Source organism: Phyllostomus discolor, chromosome 7 (assembly GCF_004126475.2).
Source record: "Phyllostomus discolor isolate MPI-MPIP mPhyDis1 chromosome 7, mPhyDis1.pri.v3, whole genome shotgun sequence".
Lineage (NCBI taxonomy): Eukaryota > Metazoa > Chordata > Mammalia > Chiroptera > Phyllostomidae > Phyllostomus > Phyllostomus discolor.
The window spans coordinates 133188756-133214487 of record NC_040909.2 but is presented as its reverse complement, the minus strand read 5'-3'; the positions used below and the strand labels follow the sequence as shown (position 1 = coordinate 133214487).

The 25732-nt window shown below is 46.9% G+C and overlaps 1 protein-coding gene across 3 annotated transcripts in view; it reads left to right on the top strand.

Moving 5' to 3' along the window:
* The window catches only part of ADCY8 (adenylate cyclase 8), a 156817-nt gene that overhangs the window by 25822 nt on the left and 105263 nt on the right, over positions 1 to 25732 (top strand). For all 3 annotated transcript variants that reach the window (XM_036031429.1, XM_036031428.1, XM_028533875.2), the window contains exon 2: positions 1735 to 1884. In XM_036031429.1, the coding sequence (XP_035887322.1) occupies positions 1735 to 1884 (150 nt within the window). The remainder of the gene's footprint in view (positions 1 to 1734; positions 1885 to 25732) is intronic.

Genomic DNA, 25732 nt, shown 5'->3' with positions numbered 1-25732 from the left:
GCCCCGGAGAGGATGCCAGCAGGACGGCTTGTTCCTCTGTCGGGCTGGACCGCTGCTGCGACCCCGCTGTCACTCTCCTCCCGTGCCTCCCTGAGCCCTCCGGGTCTTCACTGTCCCTGCTGTCACGTCACGGAAGGGCTCCTCAAAGCTTACGCCTGACAGTGTCGGGGACCTGCTCGGATGCTCAGTGAGTCACTGCTGAGACAGGAGAGACACCGAAAGCAATAATAATGACCATAACCACGACAGAGTCGACACCTAGTGAGCAATGATTGTGTGACGGGGCCTTTTGACAGTTGCCTTCATCGATTATCCAACCACGTTTTTGGAAAATATGTCTGTTTTGCAGGGGGGGGGGAATGTAAAGGCCAGAAAAATGGACTGGGCCAAGTTTACATGGCAAGGAAATGGCCTTAATGGGGGCCCAGCACTGTAAGCTGGGTCATGAAGCTCTTTGCGTATCAGCAAACCGAGCTACTTGGTATCCACACTCAGTTGACCCCTTGGGTCCCCTGGCACTAAACGTTAGGGAGGGGGCTTGAGGCCTGTCTCTGTCTGGTCCCGGAGTTGGCTCCCTCATGGCCCCTCCACCGCCTTCCCTGCACAGTGAATAATAGACATAAACACTCTTTGTAAAATAGCATACATACAAAAGATTGTAATACTTCATGGCCCTCTAGAATATTCCTTAACCTGGAGGAAGAAAATCTGCAATGCATCCCTTATGAAATAAATGAAAGATGCATGTTACGTCACTAGACCTATAAGCATTTGGAAATAAAGGGCTTCACCTTAAAATTTATATCCGACGATCATTGGCCATCTGTTACATGCCAGGCACATCCATATATATTCACGGGTATAGCGTGTACACATATAGATACATGTGCATAGACATCACCTCTGCGAGGCTGAGGCTGAGCCCACTAGGGGTTGCAGGGAGTTCCACAGCCTCCCCCTGCTTTCCTCATTCTCCAGTGTTCGGGCTGCCCTCCTTTTGCAGCCGCTCCCTCCTCCCAGGGCGCAGCCACTGATGCTCCAGCGTGAGCCCCATGAAGGCAGATCTGAGTCCAAAAGCCTAAGGGAGGCCTCAGCACAGGCCCAGGACCCCAGCTGTAAGGGTGGCTTATGAAAGCACACCACAGCTCGCCAAGAGCACGGGACTTGGGGGCTAAGTGTCCAGCCAGGGGATGTGGGTGCCTAGGAGCTGGGTGCAGCAATGGAGATGAAAGGCAGTAGGCGAACGCAATGTCTTTTCTTGAGCTCGGAACAGAAGGACTTGGACGCTACTTAGGAGGACCCAGGAGCACCAAGGTCAAACACAACGGTGCCATTCAACCAGTACCTTTCCTCTTTCTTACTAGTCTCTTCCCCTTCTTCTCACCTGATTCCTGGCCCTTTAAGAGGCCCACACCTTCAGCTGGTGAGGAGGAGAGAGGAGGTTGAGTGAGGAAGAGAGAAGAAGCCCCTTTGTCATGTTTCCAAACCAGGTGCAAACCCAGACTTGGGGGCAGGGAAGCTTTAAACTAGATGGAGAGGTCAAGGCAGGCCCTCCCAGACGGGATGTCATCAGGCCCAAGACCTCAATGAAGAACATGGTTTTATTAACCTGCCCCTAAGCATTTGGATTATTACCTTAAGATCTACCTTGGAAATGTTTGTTTTTCTCTCTTTGCCTACAAACAGCTCTTCTTTTAACCACCTGACCAGGCTATGCTTGCCATTCTGTTCCAGGTTGTGGCCCAGGCTGTGTTGTTCATGTGCATGAACACAGCTGGCATCTTCATCAGCTACCTGTCAGACCGGGCCCAGCGCCAGGCCTTCCTGGAGACGCGGAGGTGCGTGGAGGCCAGGCTGCGGCTGGAGACGGAAAACCAGAGACAGGTAATGGCTGGAAATGCCGTGCGCCCTGGTTGCCTCCCAGCCAGTTTCCGAATGACACAGAGTTTTTATTCTCTCCGAACACAGCCTGGCGTGCGCGTGTGCTCTCAGAGTGTGTGTCATGGGTTTCAGTGTCTAAAATAGTCCTGTTGGGTACACAAAGGGGGCTGGTCTTGCTCTCCACACTCAAACTGAACTGTTGCCCACAACACATGAAATGATTCTAGGCACCAAAGCGATTTTCTGATGCTTTGAACTGAGATCCGTGTTTGTGAATAAGGCTGTGATTCCTAAACAATGATTATAAATCTCATCTTTGACCTTCCTTTTTTTGAAACTGTGAATTTTCATTTCAAATAATTTTTTCCACTGTGTAGCAACTGAAATGACAGTAAGCCCACACAAGAATCTTGACCTGTGTGTTTCCTAATACCTCGTCCTGGTTTTTAGAAGAGAAGGTTGAACATAGTAAATGTTTTGGAACGTGATAGGGGTCCCAGAATAAGGGGGCACCATAGAGAAAGCAGGGTAGGTCAGGGGAGGAGCCTGAGTTCCAGTTTGAAGAGATTAAAATAAAGGAGTTTCTTGGGTGGATGGGAAAAGAATTATAAAAATAGCTCTAGTCTCAGATGAAATGTTTCACCACAGTAAAATTAGCTTTCGAAGAATAAACACGTGCCCTTATTGCAATTATTCATCTATTAAAAATGCACGCCTGTTTTCACCTCGGAAAGCAGTTTTCAAAGAGGAATAACAAGAATGTGTTGAAAATGGTTTATAGAATCAACATATTTTACGTTCAACATGTTTATATACTCTTGGGAATTCTATGCTCAGTGACTATACCCTACCATACTGGCCTCTCTTTTTTTTAAGTAGTCTATGAATACATACTTGTTATTTTTAGCCTTATGCAATAATGGTTTGAGAAATGATAAAGAAAGTAGCTGCAAAAAATGCAGCATTTTCTTCCTCTTAATTTGAGCAAATCGTCAGGTACAACGTGGCTCTCTGGGATGGAGGAAGCCAGGTCTGTGTGCAAATAGGGGAGGCGGACAGGCCGGGTGCAGCTGGCCAGGACTCAGCTCCCACTGCCGTATGCGATTGCCCCGGGCACTGAGCAAGTGACCGAATAGCCAGGCCCTACATGGACTTCTCAGGATCCAGAATTGGAAAGCTTGTAAGTGAATGTCTGAAACAATTATGGAACCTCATCACAGATTTATTGTCGTTAACCTGAATAACCCTATAAAACAATTTAGAAAAACAACTCCAAGAAAGAAATCACCTTGTACACCAAACATGAGTATCTCCAGGGACTATATACCGTGTTCCTCCGCAAAGCGGAACAGTTGCCAGGCAGACACGTCACTCTTTCCACGGGATCTACGCCAATTCAGAGAATGCAGCCGTGTTAATAATTTATTCAGCTCTTCTTGGTGCTCTGTCACAGCCAGGACTGCACCTGTGGGTGCGTTGTCTGGGCAGCTCAGCCTCTTATTTAATGTCTGTGAAGTACTGGAGACAATGAAAACGATCGCCTCACTATACCCATAAGACTTCTTTTCTCATCCTTCAAATAGAATGTCTTGAAGTTACTGTGATGTAAAAATCTAACATGGTAAAAGGATCTTCCTCTATTCTCTCTAATCTTTATTTTGTGTAAGTCGGTGAAAAGAAGAAGAAAGCAGTAATATGCAGAAGTAAGGACAAGTGTCAACTAGAACACAGTGAAACATTCACTAGAATTGATGCCACAGCTATGGCACCTCCTAGATGGGCCACCTAAGCCACCCAACTTTCAGCCCTAGGTCCCTTACCCATAAATGGGGCAATGTCTCCATTTCCAACATTGGGTTTGCCTCAAATGAGATCATGTGTATAAAGCAATACAATAGTTTAAGTCAGCCTCATTATAAGAAAAGATTCTCTTGTGGTGGAAGATTCCTTGTTCTGAGGATGAAGTAAAATGTGCTGTCCATTTGTTACAGTCCTGTGTTCACGATGATGCTAAAGCATTTCTGGTACACTGACCACCTTTCTTCCCTCGGCAGTAGTGTCTGAGATAGTTGGCTCGGTGTCATTCAATGCTGAAGTTACTTTCCGTGGACACTTGATCTCCGCTTCAGGTTCCCATTATTCCTCAGCACCTCCTCAGTGGAGGTGGGCAGAGAAGTTTTGCAAATGAGACTGCCCAGGCTGTGAGTTCTTGGCTTAGTTGCTTACCATCTGAGTGAGCTTGAGCAAGGTCCGAGTCTCAGTGTCTCCATCTGTAATACCCTTCCTCGAGAGGTTCCTTATTGTTAGAAATATTGCATGCAGGCACCTTCAAGTCAGTGACTATTAGCGTGGTTATGCATCACAATGTTTACGAATCAATGGCATAGCATAGTCCCAGGAGGACTCATTTGAGAAGACATGGATTGGCTTGCCTCAGTTGCAACCCCAACTGACAGTCACTCACTTGCAGGAAATCAGGATGTGGTCCTCAGGTATACAGTGGTCAGAACTCAGCGTTAGGCTCCATGTCTTTAAAAGTATAATGTCTCAGTAACAAATCCATCCCCACTAACCTCTTATCAAAGCTAATTATAGTAACATAGCTGTTAACAATTCTATACTGGGTGAAGGAGATACTGTCTCAAGGGCCTAAGTGACATCAGATCCTTTTTCCTTGGAAAATTATTCCAAAGGAGACTAAATGGCACTTTTAAAACACTTCTCAAAGCAGAATCGAAGGCCTTATTCCACAGAAATGTTCAAGTTTTGTGCCATTTTTCAAGTACTGGCTTTATCTCATGATAGAATACAAAGGAAATATTTAAATGACTTAATACGTTTCAACCTTGAATTAATTTATTTATTGAGAGTCTATTATGTGCCATGAGCTTTGCTGGACATTGGGAACATAATGGTCACTAGCGACTGGTTTCCTGTCTGACAGAGTTTACCAGACATACCAAGAGATGGATGACGATGCAGATGCATGTGGGAATGATGGACGGGTCAAACCTAAGCTAGAGACAGAAAGTTTACCTAAAACAACCATGCCTGAGCCGATACGTGAATAGGATTTAGCTCACAGAGAAGTGATAAAGAGTACTGCATGAAGGTCAAACAATGCGTGCCAACATCCTGAAGGAAGGGAAAACATACAATAGTTTGTCGGGGCAAATAACTCACTCCTGTAATTCATTTATCCATCCAGCCATCTGTCCATCCATCCACCCCCCCCCCATCCATGTTGGAGTCATGACAGAGGCAAGTAAGACTCCCTCTCTACTCTGGATTGGGCCTGGAGGATGAGTAGAACTTTAATTATTAGAAGAAAGAAAGAATTAGCAAAGGTATTGATGTTAGGATATATATGATGTGATGGAGCACAACACTGGGGATACCCGTCTAGCAAACGTGTATACTCAATGGCATACCACTGCACCTCCCCATTCAATGAAAAATACATGTTTACGGAGTGTTAGCTACTAGGCATTGTTCAATGTACTGTATCTCCTTTGGGTATATACACAAAATCTACTACAGATCTCTGTTACAGCATGTCATGCTGGATCTCAACCACTGCATGCCTTTTTGTTAGGGTAAGCTGTGAGCTCCCTACCAGCAACCCATAATCATCCTTGTACACAGCCCGCTCAGCAGTGCCTGAAAACCAGCATGGAATATATGGTTATAAAAAGACTAAGATTGTCAATATTTAAGAGTGGTTACTAATAATTTTACCAAAGAAAAATCACCCAGCCAGTAGCCAGAGGATACATGGCCCATGAGCCATGCTGCCTCTTGCTTGGCAGATCCCAGAGCATGGCGAGATGTTTGAGGTCCTTCCTAACAGGCTTTTTTCTTGGGTGGCCTGAGGTTGTATGCATGGTTCTTAAGGTCAAGAGCAAGCAAGCAGGGGAGACCAGTCTACATTAAAACGTGTTGTTCCGTGTCTCTTTGTGAGTAGGAGTTTAACAAAGCTCCTTGAAGATGGCTGTCTAGTACGACATCTCCTTCCCCTCCCCTAGTAGTTGATACGCTGCTGGGCAGAAACTACTGGAGGGTCCCAAAGGCTGACATCTTTAATTTAGGTGACTGGCTTCAAGAAGTTGAGCACATATTGGCCCTTCACACAGATAAGGACTCTGTTCTTAAAAAAATAATAATAATTTAATCACCCATTATAACCAGCACAGAGCATATTAAACCTCTCTTGTCTGGCCTCTCGGTCCCCAGCTTCTCCTCCAAGGTGCTCTCCATCCCAAAAGTCTGGTCTGGTTCAGACCCAGTACGTTGTATGGGGTTAAAAGCAACATCTTCAATGTCTAGAAGACTTGGATTCCTGTTGTACTTCCTGTGCTTCCTGGCTGTAAGAACTTAGGCAAACTCTTCCCTCTAGAGACCTGGCTTTTGTAGGTGTGATATGAACATAATGCTATTCCTTTCTCCAAGCGGTGAGCATTAAGGATTAAGGATGAACAGTTGCCTTTAGCCCAGGGCAGAGGACGTGCTCAAGGCATAGAGAAGATGTTGGGATGACCATGACAATGACGTCTCCTCTCAGCAGGAAAACCATGCAACGGCCACATTACCTCCAAGACAAAGTCCAGACCCCAGTGCATGTCCCAATAAGCCCTCCAGGATCCTGCCTCTGCCCTCTGTCCTGGATTCTTCTGTGCCTCCTTGCTGCTCACACCAAACGACCCTCCGCTCTCCAGACTGCTGTCTCAGTGCCCTGCGCTGGGTGGTTCGCTCAGCCTGAAAAGCCCACCTCCTTCCTCTTGTCTCTACTCGGAACATTCTGCGTGCTTCTCCCCAGATGAGGATAAATTTTCTTGTGCTTCCAGAATGCCTTAAAGTTCATTCTATTATAGAACCATTTCAGACACCAACTAGTCTGCATTTCTCTCTTTCCTTGGCCAATCAGAGCTACTTAAAGGCAGGTGCCTCTATGCAATGTATCTGATTCCCTGGTATTTATTCAGCACAGTGCCTGGAATATAAGATCTTCTGGGTAATATTTATTTAACTGAGTTTTACTGCATTAAAACTGTTTCGTGGCTTCAGTTCTGCGTATGTGAGGGGTCATGTTGAAATAATTCTCCTGCACAAAAGTACAGAGGTCTGTGTCCATGGTGACCCCATTAGAAGCTCGATGGAGGAAGGACTCTTACCCAGTTCAGCAGAGCCTGGGACAGGCTGAGCTCATGGCTGACGCAGACCTGCTCGGGGAATTTTCCATCTGGATGCCACATCTTGGAACATCTCTCTTTGGGGAGTTAGACTCTAATTATTGCAGTTCTTGTAATTCCACTACTCCTCCCAAGTGATCCCAACAGCCCATATTTATTTTAAATATTAAAATGAATTAATTGTTTTTCTTTTAGCTTTGAGAATTGCCAAAACCTACTTATGGTAATCGTGGCATTTCAAAGTGTCTCAGAAGCTCTGGGGGCGCTGGAATAAAGTTTCTGGTGATGCCATATGCTACAGCAGTAGGGAGATTTATTATTAAATGCAGCAGATGTTTTCGCTATGTTAAAGCAATTCTGTTGAACATCTTTGTTAGACAACAATGACATAAGCTAGAGGTTTGGACAATAGATTGGATGAGAAAGTTGGGTTTCCTACTAAGTTCTGCACTGGTTGGTTTGATTCATGTTCGTGCCCTATAGTATCTAGGAAATTGTTTTTAATGATACAGGTAACTGTTAACTACTAGTAAGGCAGAGCCTTGTTATTTATTTATTCATTCATTCATTCCTTTTTTCAAGGAACAGTCAATTCAAGGCTGACCTAAGAGTGGCAGAATCTCAGAAAATTTCTTTTTTATTATTTTTAAAGATTTTATTTATTTCTTTATTTTTAGAGGGAGGGAAATGGAAAAAGAAAGAGAGAGAGAAACATCAGTGTGTGGTTGCCTCTCCCGTGCCCCCTACTGGGGACCTGGCCCACAACCCAGACATGTGCCCTGACTAGGAGTTGAACCAGTGACCCTTTGGTTCACAGACCAATGCTCAATCCACTGAGCTATACCATCCAGGGCTGAAAATTTCTTTTTTTTGTTCCAGGTCAGTGGGTATCCTCATAGTCCAAAATCTCTTAAGCTGCATACCATCAAGACATTTTCCTGCTTTTTTTCTCCATCTCTTACATTCCAGATTACCCATGTACCATTGGTCATGTTCATCCTCATCCATTATAAATATATTTTATGTAACTATTCTGTAGTTTCTACTGGGACTTTCCTAAACATCCTTATCACTAGTACACACATGCCTCTGCTTATGCTTGTCTCCCTACCTGGTAGAACCCTCCTTTCATCCCCTAAACCTTATCTGCTCTTCAAAGCTCAGCTCAAATGTCACCTCCTCTGCAAAGACCCTCACTGTTTCCCCCAGCTGTGACCTCCATGAGTGTTTCGCTTGTATATTGCCGTAAGCAATTATCTCTTTCTCCATTTGCTGTGCTCTTTATTTGTTCTTCTACGCTGATACACTCTTTGCAGATTGGATGTGTTTCATTTACATTCTTCACAATGGCTGTGAGTCCAGAAGGGGAGAAACCCAAGCTGGGAAGAAAAGCAGACACAATGAATATACAATGAGTGCTATAATGGTGTCTTCCAAATAGTTTTTGGAATGAACAGAGTTGGGAAAGACTCCCCTCTCCAGGTACGCCTCCTGGGGTCTTCGCCCTCCTAAACTGGAAGTCACATCTCTTCTTGGCAGTTAACAACCATGTTGAACTTCCTGCATCTCCCAGTCTGACTTCACTTTTTATTGTTCCTTCCCATGAGGGGCTTTCAGTAGGTGGAGTTCTGCCTAAGCAAGTTTTTTTTTTTAAGAAATAGGTTTCATCTGGAAGCATCGTCCTAATCATCACATCGTAAGCTTCTCTATCTCTGGGCTTTATTTCTTTCATACTTTCATTTCATTTCTTTCCATAGTTTTGCTTTTACTTCTTTCAGGCATTTTGGAGAGTGGAAGTAAAATGTTACTGCAGACACCATCCTTCCCCAATATGTAATGCGCTGCAACTGTACTGTCCAGTAGCATTGCTGTGAAACGTTCTACATTTGCATTATCCAGACCCACTAGCCACATGCGACTATGGAGCAGCACGTGAAATGTGGTTAGTGTGATACAGGAACTGACTTTTAATCTCATTGATTTACATTTAAATAGCCATTCACCATTGTTTATCTCTTGTTGCTCTCTTGGTGATTGATCATGACTCATCCTTTGCTTCTGGATTGTTCCCGTGTCAGTATGTCTCACATCATGTTCATTTCTGAGCCCCACGTGCCCGCCATCCGTATCCTGCTGCACGGCTGCATCAGCCCGTCCCCCCGGCATCACTGGCGGAGCCTGTGGACAATCCTCTCAACCCCCTGGAAACGCACTTCCTTCAACAGGACCCATCTGCGGACCTGACCCACCCCTTCCTGCTGATGCTCTCTGCCCCACTTATGCACCGACTGCCCCTGCCTTCCTGTTTCTAATCCCGTTTGAAGCTCTCACACAGAACAGCTTTCTGCCTGGCGCTAACCAGTTCCTAACCAGTATGAACTGTCCGAACCACCTGGAGGCACTGAACACTAAAATTCTTCTTGAAAAAAAGAAGCTGCATTTTACTTTTTCCTGTTTTCTCTATGAACTAGGACATTCTATGGACACACCGAACCTCATGAGAATGTGTGGTGCACGGGCCACTGCTTTCTCTCCATCTGTCCTTGTCTCTATTCCTGTGTCATGCAGTCAGTGCCCCCGTAGCATTTTTGAGGGTAAGAATGTGGATCCTCTCCTCGCACAGGGAGCCACCGATGCGGTGAGCCCCGCGGTGGCCCAGCTGCGCCCTCTCTATTTGGAGAGCTGTCGCCAGGACAAAAAGAAGGCCTAGGAAGCCCATGTTCACTCTTTTTGCAGCCACAGTCCCCTGCCCTTTGTCCATGGTGAAGCGGCTGGCCTTGATTCTCATACACCTCCAGTATCTCTTTCTCAGTTCACATCCCAGAACCCCAGCATGGAGTGTAACACTATTGGGACCATCTCTTTAGTGTCCGGTTTGGATTATGTAAGACCTCACACTAAAGTTTTCCACGGATTGCTCCTGACCAGAGAATACAAGCCAACTTCATTGCCCTGCATTGCAGCCCTCCCACGGCCTGGCTCCGGCCCCGCTTCTCAGTCACGTCACTGGCCGCCTCCATCCCGTGCTCTGACACACAACCCACACCAGCGAACACGACCCTGCTCTCCTGAGCCTTTGACTTTTTGCCGGTTGTTCCCTGCTCGCCCTCCAGATCCAGTCTTGATTCTTCTCCGCCTTACCCTGTGCCCCAGGAGGCTCACTTGTATGGATGCATCAACAGGCCATTACCCTCTAGCTTCTGGCTGGATTTGGCCAAGGGAAGCACTGGATGGAAGGGCAAAGAGGTCCATGGATCCACCTCCCCCTTTTCCTATCCTGCCAGGCAGTGGGGCACCAGTGGTTGCTCATTCATAGCAAAGGCCATCATAGCATCTATCAGGCAGCCCTCACCTGCAGCTCCAGGATGCCAGGTGCCAGGATTGTTTATAGATCCACTCGTCCTAGCATTTGGGTGTGTAACCATCCATTGTTGTGGTCCTGAACTCCTCATTAAACTCTCTTCCGTTATCCCTTTTGAGGTACCTATTTTGTTCCACTAGGACCCTGAATGACATGCTCCTATTGTCCCATTGGTGTTAGAGGCCCTACTCCTCACTGTCTACACTGGGTTTGTGAGACAGTTTAGTGAAGCAGAAAGACTAGGAATCAGAACTCCGCCTCGCTCAGCACAGCAGCCACTAGCCATGTGTGTACACGGAGCGCCTGAAACGCACCTAGTCTCAGCTGAGTTGTGCTGTGGGCATAAATAGACACCAGACTTTGAAGACAATACAAAAAAAAAAGGAATGCAAAATATCTTTTTACATATATTGGCTACATGTTGATTACTCATTGAAATGGCAACATTTGGGGTGTATTTGGTTAGATAAAATGCACTATGAACTTGAAGAGTTTCTTTTCAGCTTTTTTAAATGTGCGCACTAGGAAGTTTTAGTCCCGTGGGTGACTCACATCCTGTCTCTGCTGGACAGCGTGGCTGCGGGTGCTTGCCCCATGTCACTCTGGTGTGACTCCCAGCGAGTAGTTGAACCACTTTGGGCATGAGTTTCCTCGTCTCTCAGTTCGAAGTGATACTTCTTGTCCTAACCCATGGGGGTGCTCTGAGAGACAAATGGCATAATGCCTGAAAAAAAGTGTTATCTCAACTGTAAGGAACGCTACAAATGTTAGGGCTATTCCTGTGAAAATCTCACCAACGCCCCAGTCTGATGTTCAGATGTCCCTCCTCCAGGAGGCCTCCTCTGCTGTTTCCAGTCCAGAGCTATTTCTTTCTCCTTGGCGCTTAGGAATCCTTAGTTAATGCGGGTTTTTCACACTCTGTCTAGTATTGTGGTTGGCACAGTCACTCCCTCTACTTGCTGATAAAATGTAGGGCAGTGAGCGGAAGCCCAGTGGTAATGGCTTGTGACCCTCCTGCAGCAGCTGACTTCACCCAAAGTATTGTGTTTACCCCGTGTGAGTGGACTACCCGCTCTTGCCTTCCATCTGGCTGCCTGGTTCTTTGCAATTGTTCCTGCCCACTATGGGTTTGCCTTTTCTGGCACGGCACGGTGGAAGCAGGGAAAGCTTTGAAGAGAACCAAGCTGACCTGAATTGCGAACTGCTAATGCTGTACCTGGGCGACCTTGGGTTATGTCACTTCAACCCTCTGCACTTTGGATCTTTCGTCAAAATAAGGACCCCCTGTAGTCTCAAGGTTGCTCTGAGGAAGTCAAGCAATACAGATAAGCATTCGGGGTCATAGTTGGTCCTTGAACTTTGGAACCACCTTGGCCACATTTTGAGGTTTACAGCAGAACACATTGTTTCTAACAACTACAGGTTTTCTTCTTGATATTTGTTATTATTGAAATTTGGCATCCTGGGTAGTACTAATTACACCCTGATTCAAAAGAGAGGTCCAGCACCCTGTGCTCATTTGCATACAATTAACATTTCCAGAGGCAGTTTAGACAGAAGAAATCAATCTCCATCACTGCCCTCAACACCTTTGCTCAAACCTGGAGAAGCTGAGGAGCAACCAGAGAGTCACATAGGGACCTTCGAATCTCATAAATCTGTCCAAGGAATTTTGACCAAAGACATTGGAATTGGAAACTAAACACAGCCCACGTGTGAAATGCTGCAGGCAAGGCATGCTCTGTTGCCTGGATGTAGCTGAAGGCACATTTCAAAAATGGTAGTAAATGCAGCAGGGGGAAGATAAACTATGTATTTTTAAAAAGTGATCCATGACTAAAATAGCTTATTTCATCTGGATTTGAGCACAGATCCATTGATAGGAATTCTGTGTTCTTTATTTTGTATAAACCACACTCAAAACTTAAAAAGTACAAATAATAAAAAAGACTTTTAGAACAATCTGAATAAGAACTATTCTAGCCCTGGCTGACGTAGTTCAGTGGATTGAGCGCTGGCTGGGAACCAAAGTGTCCCAGGTTCGATTCCCAGCCAGGGCACATGCCTGGGTTGCAGGCCAGAACCCCCAGCAACCGCACATTGATGTTTCTCTCTCTCTATCTCTATCTCCCTCCCTTCCCTCTCTAAAAATAAATAAATAAAATCTTAAAAAAAAAGAACTATTCTAGAATTATCTGCTGTTTGTTTCTAATTTTTCAAAAATGTCTTGCCCATATGTAATTTGAAAACAACTGTTTTAGAAGGAAACTGGGTATCTGCAAAGCAATTTTAATTTTTCGTAGAAACAAAAGCTTGCTTTCTTTTTAGAGTCCCATTTTGTTGTTTATGCCATACTCAATTAACTTTTGTTGTAGCAGTAGCAAACACAGCTAATATAAGCAGCTTTTGAAACAGACATTACTGCCTCCCGCTAAAGACAGCACCTAACCGGTGGAGCAGACATGAACTAGGTAGGGGCCAGCTGGCCACCAGTTCTTAGCATGTCCACCAGGAGGACAAGCTATCGAATCAGGTAAGTGGAGGTCTACCGTGATGCAATGCCACTCAAAAAATATGTACGCAAAATCAAAAGAATCCAAAGTGATCTTTCAAAAACACCGAAATGACTTTTGATTAGCAGCCAGAGCCTACGAACCCGAGACAGGCTGAGAACTCTGCTCTCAAGGCAAGAAGAAACACAGAGACACGTACAGAGCGAACGCCGTGGGGAGAAAGAGGCAGAGACTGGAACTGAGAGATCTACAGCTCCAGCTGGAGTAGAGATTGGAGAGATCTACAAGCCACGGAACACCCACAACCGTGGCAGCCACCGCAGGCCAGGAGAGCTGGGCCGGGCCAAGGGCAGAGTTAGGGCTTCCAGGAAGGTCCTGTTGCCTTCTCACAGGGGGCGTTTATGTCCTCCTGGCTCCTCCCAACTCTTCTGAAGACTCCAGCTTTGCACCTACTTGTCCACCGTGTGCAAGAAACTTATAACAACTCCAAAAGATCATTTTGCAAAGTGTCTACTCCTCCTCCCAAACCAGGTTTAGACTTGCTGAGTCCCATTCCGAACAGGCTCCCGTTCCATGCCAAACTAGCAATCCAGGACGCCTGGGTGATATCTCCTCATTAGTTAGGGCTGAGCTAAGTCGTCAAAATCCAATCAAAATTCCACATTAACTGACTCTTTCTCGGAGCCTTCTTCAGAGTTTTAATAGTGACAAATGTATTATCGCTACTCCATCAGGTGACTACTGCATTCTGTAATGTAGAGCAGGCTCTGAGCTAGGTGCCAGAAATAAAAATAAGATCAAATGTTTTCATCATAATCTAGAGTTTGGCAAATTTAGCTCTTTCCAACCTACACTGATATGTGTCATGTCTTATATTCCCTCCACCAGATTGCAAGTTTCTTGATCAATAGAGAACTCAATGTTTTTCTCCCATATCTAACATGGTATGGGACATTCAGCAACGTGGTATCACATGAATAAAATAATGATTGAATGAAGGAGTCTTTCCCACAAGGCCTCTTCCCCCAATATGAGCGTATTATTGACAAATATTGAAGAATAATTTCCCTTCCCTCCTTAGTCCGTGGGATGCTGGGTTTTATAGAGGGTTTTTTTTTTTTTCTTTTTTACAACAAGGTTGTTTCTATGGAACTCCCTACTCCATCTGTTACTGGTAGATAAAGGTTGGAGGTTCGAGTACTGAGGGGCATGGCATGCAGCTGGACAAAGAATGCCTCCGTGAACCACAGCAGGTCACAGGGAGGACACTGAGTTTTGCAGCTCAGCTTCAGTCTCCCCCCTACCGCTCTCGGCCAAGGCAGCGATGGGGGGAGGTTCTCACACTGAACATGCACAAGGCTAGCAAGACACCTGGATAGAGGAAGAAGCCCTCCTACCCCTTTCTGTTTCCACCAGATTGGGGGTGGGACCAGGGGAAAGCAGGCATGTACGGAGTCAAATCAAAATGGCTCAGGGGGAGGTTCTGGACCACGGAGGCCTGCCAGTCTAGCCTAGGGAATGAAGAGATTGGTTGGAAGATGGACCCACCCAAGATGCACAACAGTCTGGGAAGTTTGATCATTCTGAGAAAGCACCTGGCCCATCCCACACCCAAAACTAATAGAGTCTCAGGGGATCAAAGAAACGTGCTCTCATGCTCATGGCTTGCTGCTCGGGACCTGCACTCGGAGGGTGCACCGGCCTGTTCTCTCCGTGGTCCATGGGACCTTAGCAGTCATAAGGCCCATGAGCTCCAGAAGGGATTCTCTCTCCCTCTCTCTCTTGTCTGCCTGGCTCATGCAACACTGTGGCCCTAGCGACCATATGGCCATGGCTGCACGGGCCCCACACAGATCCCAGGAGGGATCCTGGAATCCCACACAGATTCCAGGAGGGATCCTGAAGTGGACCACAGCCACTTAGCAGCCCCCTACAGACTCCACAGGACTATATTTTGAATGGGAACAGGAATCCTGGACACTGCCTTTTGTTTTGGTCTTGCCGAGGATGGCAGGACTTTGTCTAGGTTTTGCAGAAGAGATGGGCTTTGAGACAAGTGTCTGCCATTCTCCGAGATCACACCACATCTGAATAAAACCTCTTTCATTTTGCATCAGCACTGGCCTCACAGGCTTGGCTTTTGTGGCAGTGGGGAGACAAACCACCTTTTTTCATTCGATACCAACTTTCTTTCTCTCCTTAAGTCAGTGGGATGCTGGATTTTGTAGATGTTTTCACTTACAACAGAGAGTGTGCACTCTTGCACTCACTGCTCCGTCAACTCCTGTGTCTTCACTCCCATTGTCCAAAAGGGCTTGCCGTTAGCTCAAGGGGAGCCTCCTCTTTTGCATGTGAATCACCAAGATGTAAATATTTCATCTTGACACCTCCTCGCTCTCCACCAGTTCAAAGCAGGTTATGTCTGAGATCCATTGTCCTGGCGTCTCTTTGGAACATGCACGAGACAGGCGGTGCCCTGAGCTGACGTCTGTCCTAAGGCCGTTGATATTCTATCGCAGTCATTTTTCAGGGTCTCGGCCAACTAGACCGCACGCACGGGGAAGGCAGAAGGGAAGCTCGTCCTCTCTTCCGCCCGGTGCAGAGCACGGTGCCTGCCACTCCTTGTTCCTCAGCACGTGTTTCTTTGCTAAATAACAGTTTGCCCGCTGGATGGTTGGGTGGTGGATGGTAATCCACCGTAGCTAACACAGACGTGGAAAAGACTGTGAAATAAGAGTCATCCCATGTGATCCACTGCACCCACAAAAAGGACGAACCCCAAATCAGCCTCCCCAGTACAGAGGCTGGGGACCCAGAACTCACTCACTTATGGATCCAGTTGTCTGGGTTCACGTGCAGGAGCCGCCTAGCCCCTCTGTGCCTCAGTTTCCACCTCTGTGAATTCTCAATAATGAACATATTTATCTCATGAATTGTTGTGAGAACTAAATGAGAAGATTCGTATACAGAGTCTGACACGTAGGAAGTGCCCAGTAAGAACCGTTGTTGGCAGTAGGGTTGTCAATGTAATTGCTGCTCTTACTTAGACATTTGTTTTGATCATGAACTAATACTTTCCACAGGGGGAAAAAAAAACCCTCAGCCTACCAGAAACCGAGTTGATTTTTAATACATACAGGAAGATTGAAGTGTGAAAAGATGGGACAGTCAAAAGCAATGAATTACACCTTATGATTGGGGGGAGGGGTAGATGGTATTTGTCAGTTGAAACAGTAAAGAGAGAGCTAATGAATTAGTGACTGTGACATGTATTTCCCGGCTAGGCAATACCTGTTATGTCCTTTTCAGCTTTTTAAATGTAAATGAGAAGTGTTTGATGATTGTTCTTCTCATAGGCAGAAAATTGACATAATGAGACACTGGCGTGAACAGTGATGCTTCAGCTCCGCAGGCGCTGTTTGGGTAGGCTGGGGGGAGGGGCTGCAGACGCCACGTGCCCACCCGGACCTGTGTGATTTCTCCAGGCAACAGGTGCAGGTGTGGCAGCAAAGGGACCACAGCCCACACCACCTCCGCCGTATCCTCCAGCCTCTGACCGAGTTCCCATTTGGGAGCTCGGGCCTGGACAGGTGTGCTTTCTGAGGTGCCACAGAAGCAGGGTATGTGGCTTGGTGTCCTGCGATAACACGTAGGTGGGCCTTGAGAAAATTCTCCGAGTTTCAGAATCGTCGCCTGTGAAACCACAGTGCTAATTCCTACCTCCTGGGGTTCTTTTGTCCATGGAATGGACTAGGACACATGAAGGTGATGTTTAACAGTACATCTACTACAAGTGTAAGTTATTACTTTTATTATTTTTATATGTTTTATTTGAAGAGGATACCCATCTCCTGATAATATGCAAGCAAGCGAACTATTTGAATTGATATCAATCTTGCCACCTCCAAACGAGAGCTGTTCTAATTGCTCTTCCAGCCTCATGTTCTTGAATACATATGAGAAGCTCTGCTCCAGAGCAAGATAAAATATAAAGTCAGTGTTTTTAAAATTTCAAGGGATAAGTGTAAAAAGCATGTATAAATTAATTTTTTTAAAGAGATACCAGAATAGCATTCTAAAACATGTATTGAGGCATCATGATAATCAGGTTTCTATGGAAACAGCGGCATGTTAGTGCTTGAAGCAGGCGGTAATTTGTTTTTTCGGCCTGCAGGCAGCCACAGGCGGCCACAGGTCAGGTGGTCCGCCCAGGTGTGGATCCAACACGTGCAACAATGAAGGGAGTCCGTCTGCCCCGAAGCAGACTCGCAGTGAAGCTGGGGGAGTGTGAGCCTCAGGCCCCTCCCTCCAAGGCCTTCCAAGGGGCCCTAGCAACTGTGTAGTTACGATTTGCAATGTTTTTCTTAAAGAGGATCGCTCCAACTTCTTTAGGTCTCAGAACCACAAAACGTCATCGGGCCCTTACTCCTGCTCCCTTGGAACAAAACAGAATGTTCTCTCCCCACCCTACCTTCCGGGCCAAAGCCTTCACCTTGTAAATACCCAACCAGGTTACCTGTTTTCAGACCTAGGATGACAGTTTGAAAATCTATGTATTCTGCCACGTCCTGTCTAAATATTCTTGGGGAAGAAACAACAACAAAGACAAATTACAGTGTAGAGATCTTTTCCACACCAGGATGTGCAATTGTGCAAAATGTGTGTGCTTTTTTTTTCTTAGCACATCGAAGCAATACTTGGTAACTTTTATAACTTTGCTCCTGCCCCTCATCACCAGGAACAATATTACTCTAACAGACTTTGAAGTTACCATGGTATGAAGAGAATTGATCAGAATCGAGCGGAATGCCGCTGAGAATTGTGCCAAGGCAGGTCCACCTGGGCCTGCTGATGGTCTACTGTTAGAAGTTCACTGCAGAATTATCTCAAGGACATCCCTACATGGGTCTGCAGGCAGCTTATCTGCCATGTTGGCAGTGAAGTCAGACAGACCTGGTTCTGAACCCCGGCTTTGCACTGTCACAACTGCACGGACTTGGGCGAACGGTGTAACTCCATGTGCCTCGTTTTTCTCTTCTGTTAAGTTGGAATAATCCAGCCTACCTCATTGAGTCAGTCGTGAACCCTCTTTGGAATCAATGCTGTGGTGTGACTGCGGGACGGGCGCCGGCTTCCCCACCCTCCCCTATGTCCCCAGAGCACCAGGGTCTTGCCTCTATGACACAGCTTATTGAATGGAGCCATCGGGGTGCCCCTGTGTCTGCATTCCCCACCAGCTATGTGTTCTTCTGGGCCGCAATCTTATCAGCATCAGGAACACCCTTAGAGCTTGGCACGCATCAGACACACTTAATGTTTATTGAAGGAAATTGAATTGAATAGTCAAATAGCACCCAATACGCGTGCTCTTTTGGTGTGTAATGGAATAGCAGGCAGAGGTGTGCTGTGACATTTGCAAATATGCAGTCAGAAGGGCAGGCAGGGCACGCTGCTTTCTCTGGGCCTGATGAATTTTAGAAAGGATGTTTGAGTGTTGGTGAAATTATAAAATGCGTTCCTGGTCCCCTGCCACCAAGAGGACTTGTCGTTCCCATTGACTTTGGAGGTGGATTAAATCCTCTCTTAGGATGTCTGTGTTCCTCTTGTAGACTCTGGGGGCTGGCTTCTCGTTGGCTGTGGAGTGCGGAGACCAGGGAAGCGCTGCTGCCACAGCTGTTAGCTCCAGTAGCTGGGCTGCCCTCTAGATCCACTGGCAAAACACAGACAATGAGCGGCTTCTGAACGGCCAGAAATCCTGTGACAGGACACCGAAAGGCTGCTATTTACAAACCTGGTATTGCCATAACCACGATGCCAGCAACAAGAAGCAGAGGCAGGTGAAAATAGCCTCGGTCTGACCCCCACGTTCTAAACCCTGCGGGACTGCATGCATCTGATCGCCCAGACTCCAAACACACGCAGGGCTGCGAGATGCGGGCAAAAGCAGTCATTAGCCCCGTAGCCTCTTTAATTCAGAAAGGGATACCCGTGGCCCTTTTATATGTTCCACTGTACTTCCCAGTAAGACGTTCATTTTACCTGGACACATGCAGAGATGTAAAACCAAGAAAATCTCCAGGAACCAATACTTATCTTTATAGTCACTGGATTCCGATGCTTTCTGTTTTTATGAACTTCATTCTTCGATGCTGTGTATGAGCCACTAAACTGGATTTCAGACCCACAAACGTGTCAGAAGTCCCGGTTTTGAAACTGCTGCTGCATCAGACGTGGAGGGAAGGGACGGTGAGTGCTGACCTGCCGCGCCCACCCCTCCTTTGGGCCCACTCCAGCTGGGTCTCAGCCCTCTCCAGCGCCTCTGGCTGGAGCTTTTGGCTCTGGGTAATTCTGGTTCTTCAGAATCCAGGACCCCGTGAGGATGCATCCCAGGAGCAGGGCGTTGGTCCCTCCTCAGAGACAGTGGCCACCACTCCTGACTGTGAAGCTTTGGTTGCAGGGCGGGGGAGAACCCATCGAGGACAGTGAACTAGATAAGTGAACAGCACTCTGACGGACAGGGCCCTGGCTTTCTCTGCAGACAGAGGGAGAGCTTCGGAGGTATTCGGAGTGCTTGTATCATCAAGAGTTTTCAAAAGGGCACTGGCCTTTGCGCCAAATCTACCGAGTTTCCAAGTTTAATCCTGCCACTTACGGTCGTTGGTCTCGTGGGCAAACTTTTCACTTCTGAGCCAATATACACATCTACAACAGAGGCTAATGACCAAACTCCTTGTCATTCACCTTCAAGGGTCACTCCAAACGGTTTCCCAAGGAATTCTCAGGTTCGACCAAGTCCCTGCTTCACAGAGAACCTCCCACCATGGGGAACTCACCCACAGACTCGCCATCCGCTCACTGTCCATACTCTGCCTGTTGGCCCACTGCCTGAGGGTTCCGCTCTGGCCCAGCCTGTAAACTCCGGACTTTTTCAAGGCACCATAATACCCAGCCAGTTTATCTCATCCCCAGCAGGGTGTGAAGTAGGCAGGATGACATTCAGTGCCTGCCTTTCACATGTCGGAAAACTCAGATTCAGAGATATAAAGTAACTGGCCCAAGATCACTTAGTGAGTCCATACAAAAAAAAAAAAAACAACTCTCAAATTCAGTTCTTCCAATTGTGATTTCTGACCTATATGTCAATGTCTTTTTACTGAAAATGGCACAACTGCTCAGCAGCATTTTCTGTGTTGGAGAAAAGTAGGGAAATTTTTGTCGATGATCCTTCGAGCACTCTAAAAAAAGGCTTTCAAATCCTCGAGCCACATGAAGTGTTTCAAGAAAGATTTTTCAACAGGGCCCGCTGAGCAGCCGACTTGGGGCCTCACTTCTTCTGGGTCCAGGAGAAGTGCTCTTCGTTGCTCGCATTTGACTGAATTCCTTTCAGGAGAGCTTAGCATCTCACCTGAGTGTCAATTTGCCTTTGATTTATTGTTTTATTACCAAAGGGGAAGGGGGACTTCTTTCTTATCTCTTACTGCTAGAGTTGTTGATCTATCAGACGGGCCACTCCACTGAATGCACCCTGGGTGGGCAGAGCCCTCCTTAGCCTAAGACTGACTGGCCACCGAGGTGGGCGTTGCCATGTTGTGGATCCTTCTGCATTCAAAGAGCCAGTGATGGGGGAGGGGGCAGACTCCATGCCAGGTTCTCTACTCAGCCATTTCTCAGGGAGTGGAGAAGCATATTTATCACTGACATTGTTTAAAACCACAGTGAACGGTGATAATCAAAGACAGGACAAGCATTTAGTCCTCATTATTATTTTAAGTTCTCTACAGGCAAGAGACCCCCCTCATTGCCTGCACCTGGGACACACCACCCCCCACTTCTTACCCTGCACACCCACGCTGTGCCGCTGACACTGAGCATGTCGACGGGACATAGCCTCACTGGGTCCTGACCATAATCCGTAAGGCAGCTCCTGTTACCCTTTTGCGAACTGAGGAGACTGAGGCTTGGAGGCTGAGTAACTAACTTGCCTAAGGTCACATAGCTAAGTGACAGAGCGGAGCTGTGGTCCGGGAAAGAGCTGTGGCCTTGGTTCCCTCGTGCACTGGCATCTCCCTGCACACAGTAGGCATTCAGCAGTGACTGGGCAAACCAAAGAATGAGGAAACAGCGTTGTCTCAAGACTTCAAGTTTGACATATCTGGTGGCTTACTAAGAGACCTGAGAAAAATCTTTACTCCTTAAAAACATAAGAAGAAAGAAAAGTCCTTGAAACCTGACTTGTGAGCTTCATCCTTGACATTACACTCCGTGTCATGGCCTACAGATGCTAGACTCACACGGGCCACAGCCTGTGAGTTAACCCCTGGGATGAATTAAAGCACGTCTGATGACCACAGCTATTTAATAGGCCCCTACTGCGTACAGGACCCATAAAAGAGGCTTTGTCTTTTACTAGGAAACACAGGACCTGGGAGGCAGGTTTTATTATGCCCATTTTGTAGGTGAGGAAACTGAGGCCCAAGGGAGTCATGTGTCTTGGTCACAGAATGAATCAGCGGTGGAGCTCAGGCAGGATTCAACTCCAGCTCACCTGGCTCCAGAACCTTCTCATCTTTGCATGTCTGAGAAGATCCAAATTCCCGGGATCCCAGCCCACCACCAAGGAGACACGGACGTCAGTTCGAACTCGCAACCTTCCTGCTGAATCGGCCTGAAAAGAACATGTCTTTAAGGGCCAATTAAACCAGCATCTTCCGCCTGGCTGTCCTCACACGGTGCTTTCAGGAACAATAACAGCTCTGGGTAAAAAAAATCCATAAAAGCCTTTAAGATATACGCTCAAAATGCCAGGGTCAAGGATTTTGATAACAAATTTTAAAATATTCCATTATTACGAGGGTGCCTGGAGGTATTACCCAGTATAGCTCAGTTGCCTTTTTTTACATCTTCTGTCTGCTCATCCTCCCCATAGATCCTGTGCAGCGTCCCTACTCGAACAGATTGATGCCTCAGCACCAACATACAATTAGGGTTCTGAAACAAGGCTTAAAATAGAGCACGCTCGCCAGGGCATTTAACAAACAGTTGGGCTGCGGTTCCTGTGCCCTAGACACTGTCTTCTTTTACAAATATTAGCTCATTTAACCCTACACCAGCTCTAGGAAGTGGATGCTATTATTATTATCTCCAGTTTACTGCTGCGGAAAAAATCGTGGTACAGAGAAGCTAAGTCACAGAGTCAGGGAGCATTATGAGAAACCTGATTTTTCTTCAGCTATGTCAACTTGGATATAGAACTGGTCGTCACCAAAGGGACCTGCATAACATGGCCAGCCCTTCCTTGCTAAGCCTGTGTTGGGTTCTTGAGGTGGAGAAAACCTTATCTTAGCTCTCAGATACTTCATGACCTCAGGAGCAGGACAGACACCCAAGCAAGACTTGTTAAATTTCTTTAGCTCAAGCGATCGGGATGGGTTGTTGTGTGATTAATTGGAAAAGTAGGTTAAAAAGGGGAATTATGAAAAATTATACTTAAATATTTTATTTGTAACTTAAACATAAAAAATCAATTCATTATCTGCTCTTTTAACATATTGTATGCGGGAAACATATTTATACGTTTTACGTTGACTGGTAGTAGAGTGCGTGACAAAAACTGCCCGCAAACAATGTGTTAAAATGAAGCCCAAGCATTTTTTTAAGGATAAATTAATTGTTTCTTATAGGGACTGTAGCCAATAGTGCATAAGCCAAGATTTCTAATTTCTCAAAATGGAGCAAAAATTCAAAAGTACTTGCAAAAAGGTACTTACCAGAGTGACCTCTGGATTTTCTTATTTATCCCACAAATTTTTACAGCTGTCCTGCTCAACCTGACTTGGTGGCAATGTTTTGGTTATTCAGTATTACTAAGTCTTTCCAAAGCGCCCTATCCTATTTTCACACAAGCGGTACTCCCCACTCCTATTTGCTCACCATTTTTACTTAATACCTAATTAAATTGAGTGAGTGCACTAGCAGGTAAAATCGACATGCCTGGGTTTGGGACAAGCTCAGCGACCCCTGGTCAGCAAAGGGCTGCACGCGGAATGGAAGTGTCAGCATTTAGAGAGCTCTCCACTGACCAGGTCCTTCAGCCCTGCAGTGGCCTGCTCAGCGGACCAGAGGGAGAGAAGCCCTGGGAAGAGTGGGTCCAGCAGCACCAGGCAGTCCAGAGTTGGTTCAGTGAAGGTCAGCCAGGAGAGCTTCTATGGCATTCAAGTGGTACAGCTGCTGGTCCAGAGGTTGGTGCGGGCTCCAGTCAGGGCAAAGGAAGCAGGTCTATATGGCAAAGGGGGAGTCAAGGGGGGTTCATGGAGGTGGTGTCACTTTGGCAGACCAGGTAAGAAGGCGGCCCAAGTGCAGGTCCAGCACGGTCAAAGGAATGCGTGGCTCATCGGAATAGCTGCATGGTCGAACACTGGGGTGGGAGCCCTGTACTAGTGATGAGCACATGCCTATTTCTGAGACTAAATACCCGGTGTTTAGTCTCTGCAGACCCAAGTTGGACCTCAATCTCTGTCTTGCTCTGAGTCTTGAGGATAAAACGTGCAGAAGCCCAGCTTCTCCTGTCTCAGTTCTAGCAAGGTGCCCAGAACCTCATCTGCTCTGAGAGACACCAGCCCTCCCTACTGTCACTAGGTTGCCTGCCCATATTTCTAGCGAGGGCTTGCTCTTGCCTTGCTGTCACATGCTTGTCAAGCTGCTGCCTACCACCTTCGCTGGACCTCTCTGATGCCATGTCTATCAAGGACCACATCTGCCTTGTTCACCTCTATATCCATAGCATCTAACATTCTCGTCCATATTTGAGTCTCAGCAGACATCTTTGAATGAATGAATGAATGAATGAATGAATTCGATGACAGACAGTATACCATAGTCTCAGTGTGTGCTGTACCCCTTTTCTTAGCTCTCCTCAGGACTGGTTACTTCTGCCATTCAGGTCCCAACTTAAAAGTCACCTTGAGAAATCCTTCACTGAGTGCCCAGCTAAAGCAGCCCCAGACCGCCTTCGTCTCCACCATGGTCTATTTATTATTACCTCTGGAACAGTAGTTCTACAAAGGTGAGCACCATGTCGGTGTTCGTCTTCCGCCGATCCTCCGTGCCCAGCACTGCGCCTGTCACGTAGCACCTACTCCTTGACGTGGTAAACAAATGGATGCATTATGATCCAAGTTCCAGAGAAAAGAACATGGACTCAAGTCTCCACCACGCACTAAGTGCTCGATTTCACCTGAACTGAGATTTAAAAAATCTCAGTATCTTCCTATGCAAAATGGGATGAGAAGAGTAACTTCCTACCTCCTACAGTGAAAATGAGGTTTCGTCTGATTAGACACTGGATGCAAAGCACTTGGCATGCTACACAGCAGGTGACCAATTAAAAGAAGCTATTGTCCGCAGCCCCAGACCAAGTCTCTCACCGGTACCTGGACCTGCTCTGCAGAGAGAGGTTAATCAGAGGCCCCTCGGTTTGTAAGAGCCTGAGAGGGACCCGTTCTTCCCGAAGCCATTCAGAGGTCCCGCTGCGTGCAAGCCCAGGGGCAGCGCTGCCTGTGTGGGAGCTGCCCCGCCCCTTCTTGCATAAAAGCCCAATCCTGAATCTCTCCATGTTTTCACCTTGCCTGCCCCCGGGTGTACCGTAGCAACTGATGCCCCGGCGAAGCCGTCCTGACAACACGAATACAGCACATCGGAATAGATGAGACGAGGGGGAAATCCAGACGGCAGCCCCTGATGCACTCGCAATCAGCCAGGGTCCCTTTTCATGCAAATGGAAAAACCCCAGGGGGGAAAATGTGCTGAACGGAGCTCAAAGGCCACCCTGGGTCCCAGTCTGGCTCCAGGAGAGATTCTGATACCTCTGATCTCCAAAGCTGGAGAACTATTTATGGTGCCTCAGAGGGAGCGAGGAATTGGATCAAGGGGCAAACGTTCCCATTTTCTTTTAAATTGTGTTCTCAGGGGATTTGAATGATGTTTCTCAAGCAGTCAGCAAATCTGAAGGAAACTGAAGTGTTGAAGGTGGGCTTTTATGAGCAGACTCCAGGCAAACTCCCGCGTCCTGCAGAAAATGCCATGCGAAGGGAAGAACTGGGTCAGTTGCCAGGTGGTAGCAGGAGTAGCTGGAGGCTGGTGAGCCTGGAGCTGGAGAGTGTTGCTATTAAAGTTTTATTTTAAAAGCCCCCCTTAAAAGCATCCATGTCCTGCTTGAGGATCCAATGTGCATTGCCATGTAAAGAATGGGTCTAACAAACAATGATCCCACCCCAGGGACTCCGCTGGCACCTGCAGGGGATGCACCCATGAGCCGGGCACAGTCTCTGACATCGATGTGCCCGTGTGTTTGTTCAGGAAATATTCAGTTAGCACCCACTGTTTCCGGGTGCCCAGCGCCACTCAAGCCGCAGTGATTGCGTGAACAGTTGACTGATCACACTAATGAGCACAGAATGAACACGATGCCGGGGCACTTGCAGGAAGTGTGGTTCTTGGTCTCAGGATAAGAGAGCTGTCAAGAGAGGGGAAAGCTCATCACAGGAAGTGCAGTGAGCACTTCATTTGTGAAGCCCTTTGCATGAGAGCAGGGTTGGACAGAGCAGAGAGGAAGGGAATTACAGGTCCCATACATTACAGGGGTGGGCAAAAGTGGGTTTACAGTTGTGAGTACATGAAACAGTGCGTTCTGGTATTGTTATTTATTATATTATTTATTTGTGTTACAACTGCAAACCCACTTTTGCCTGCCCCTGTATTGTATTTCACTGAATGCTCGCGGCAGCCCTGTG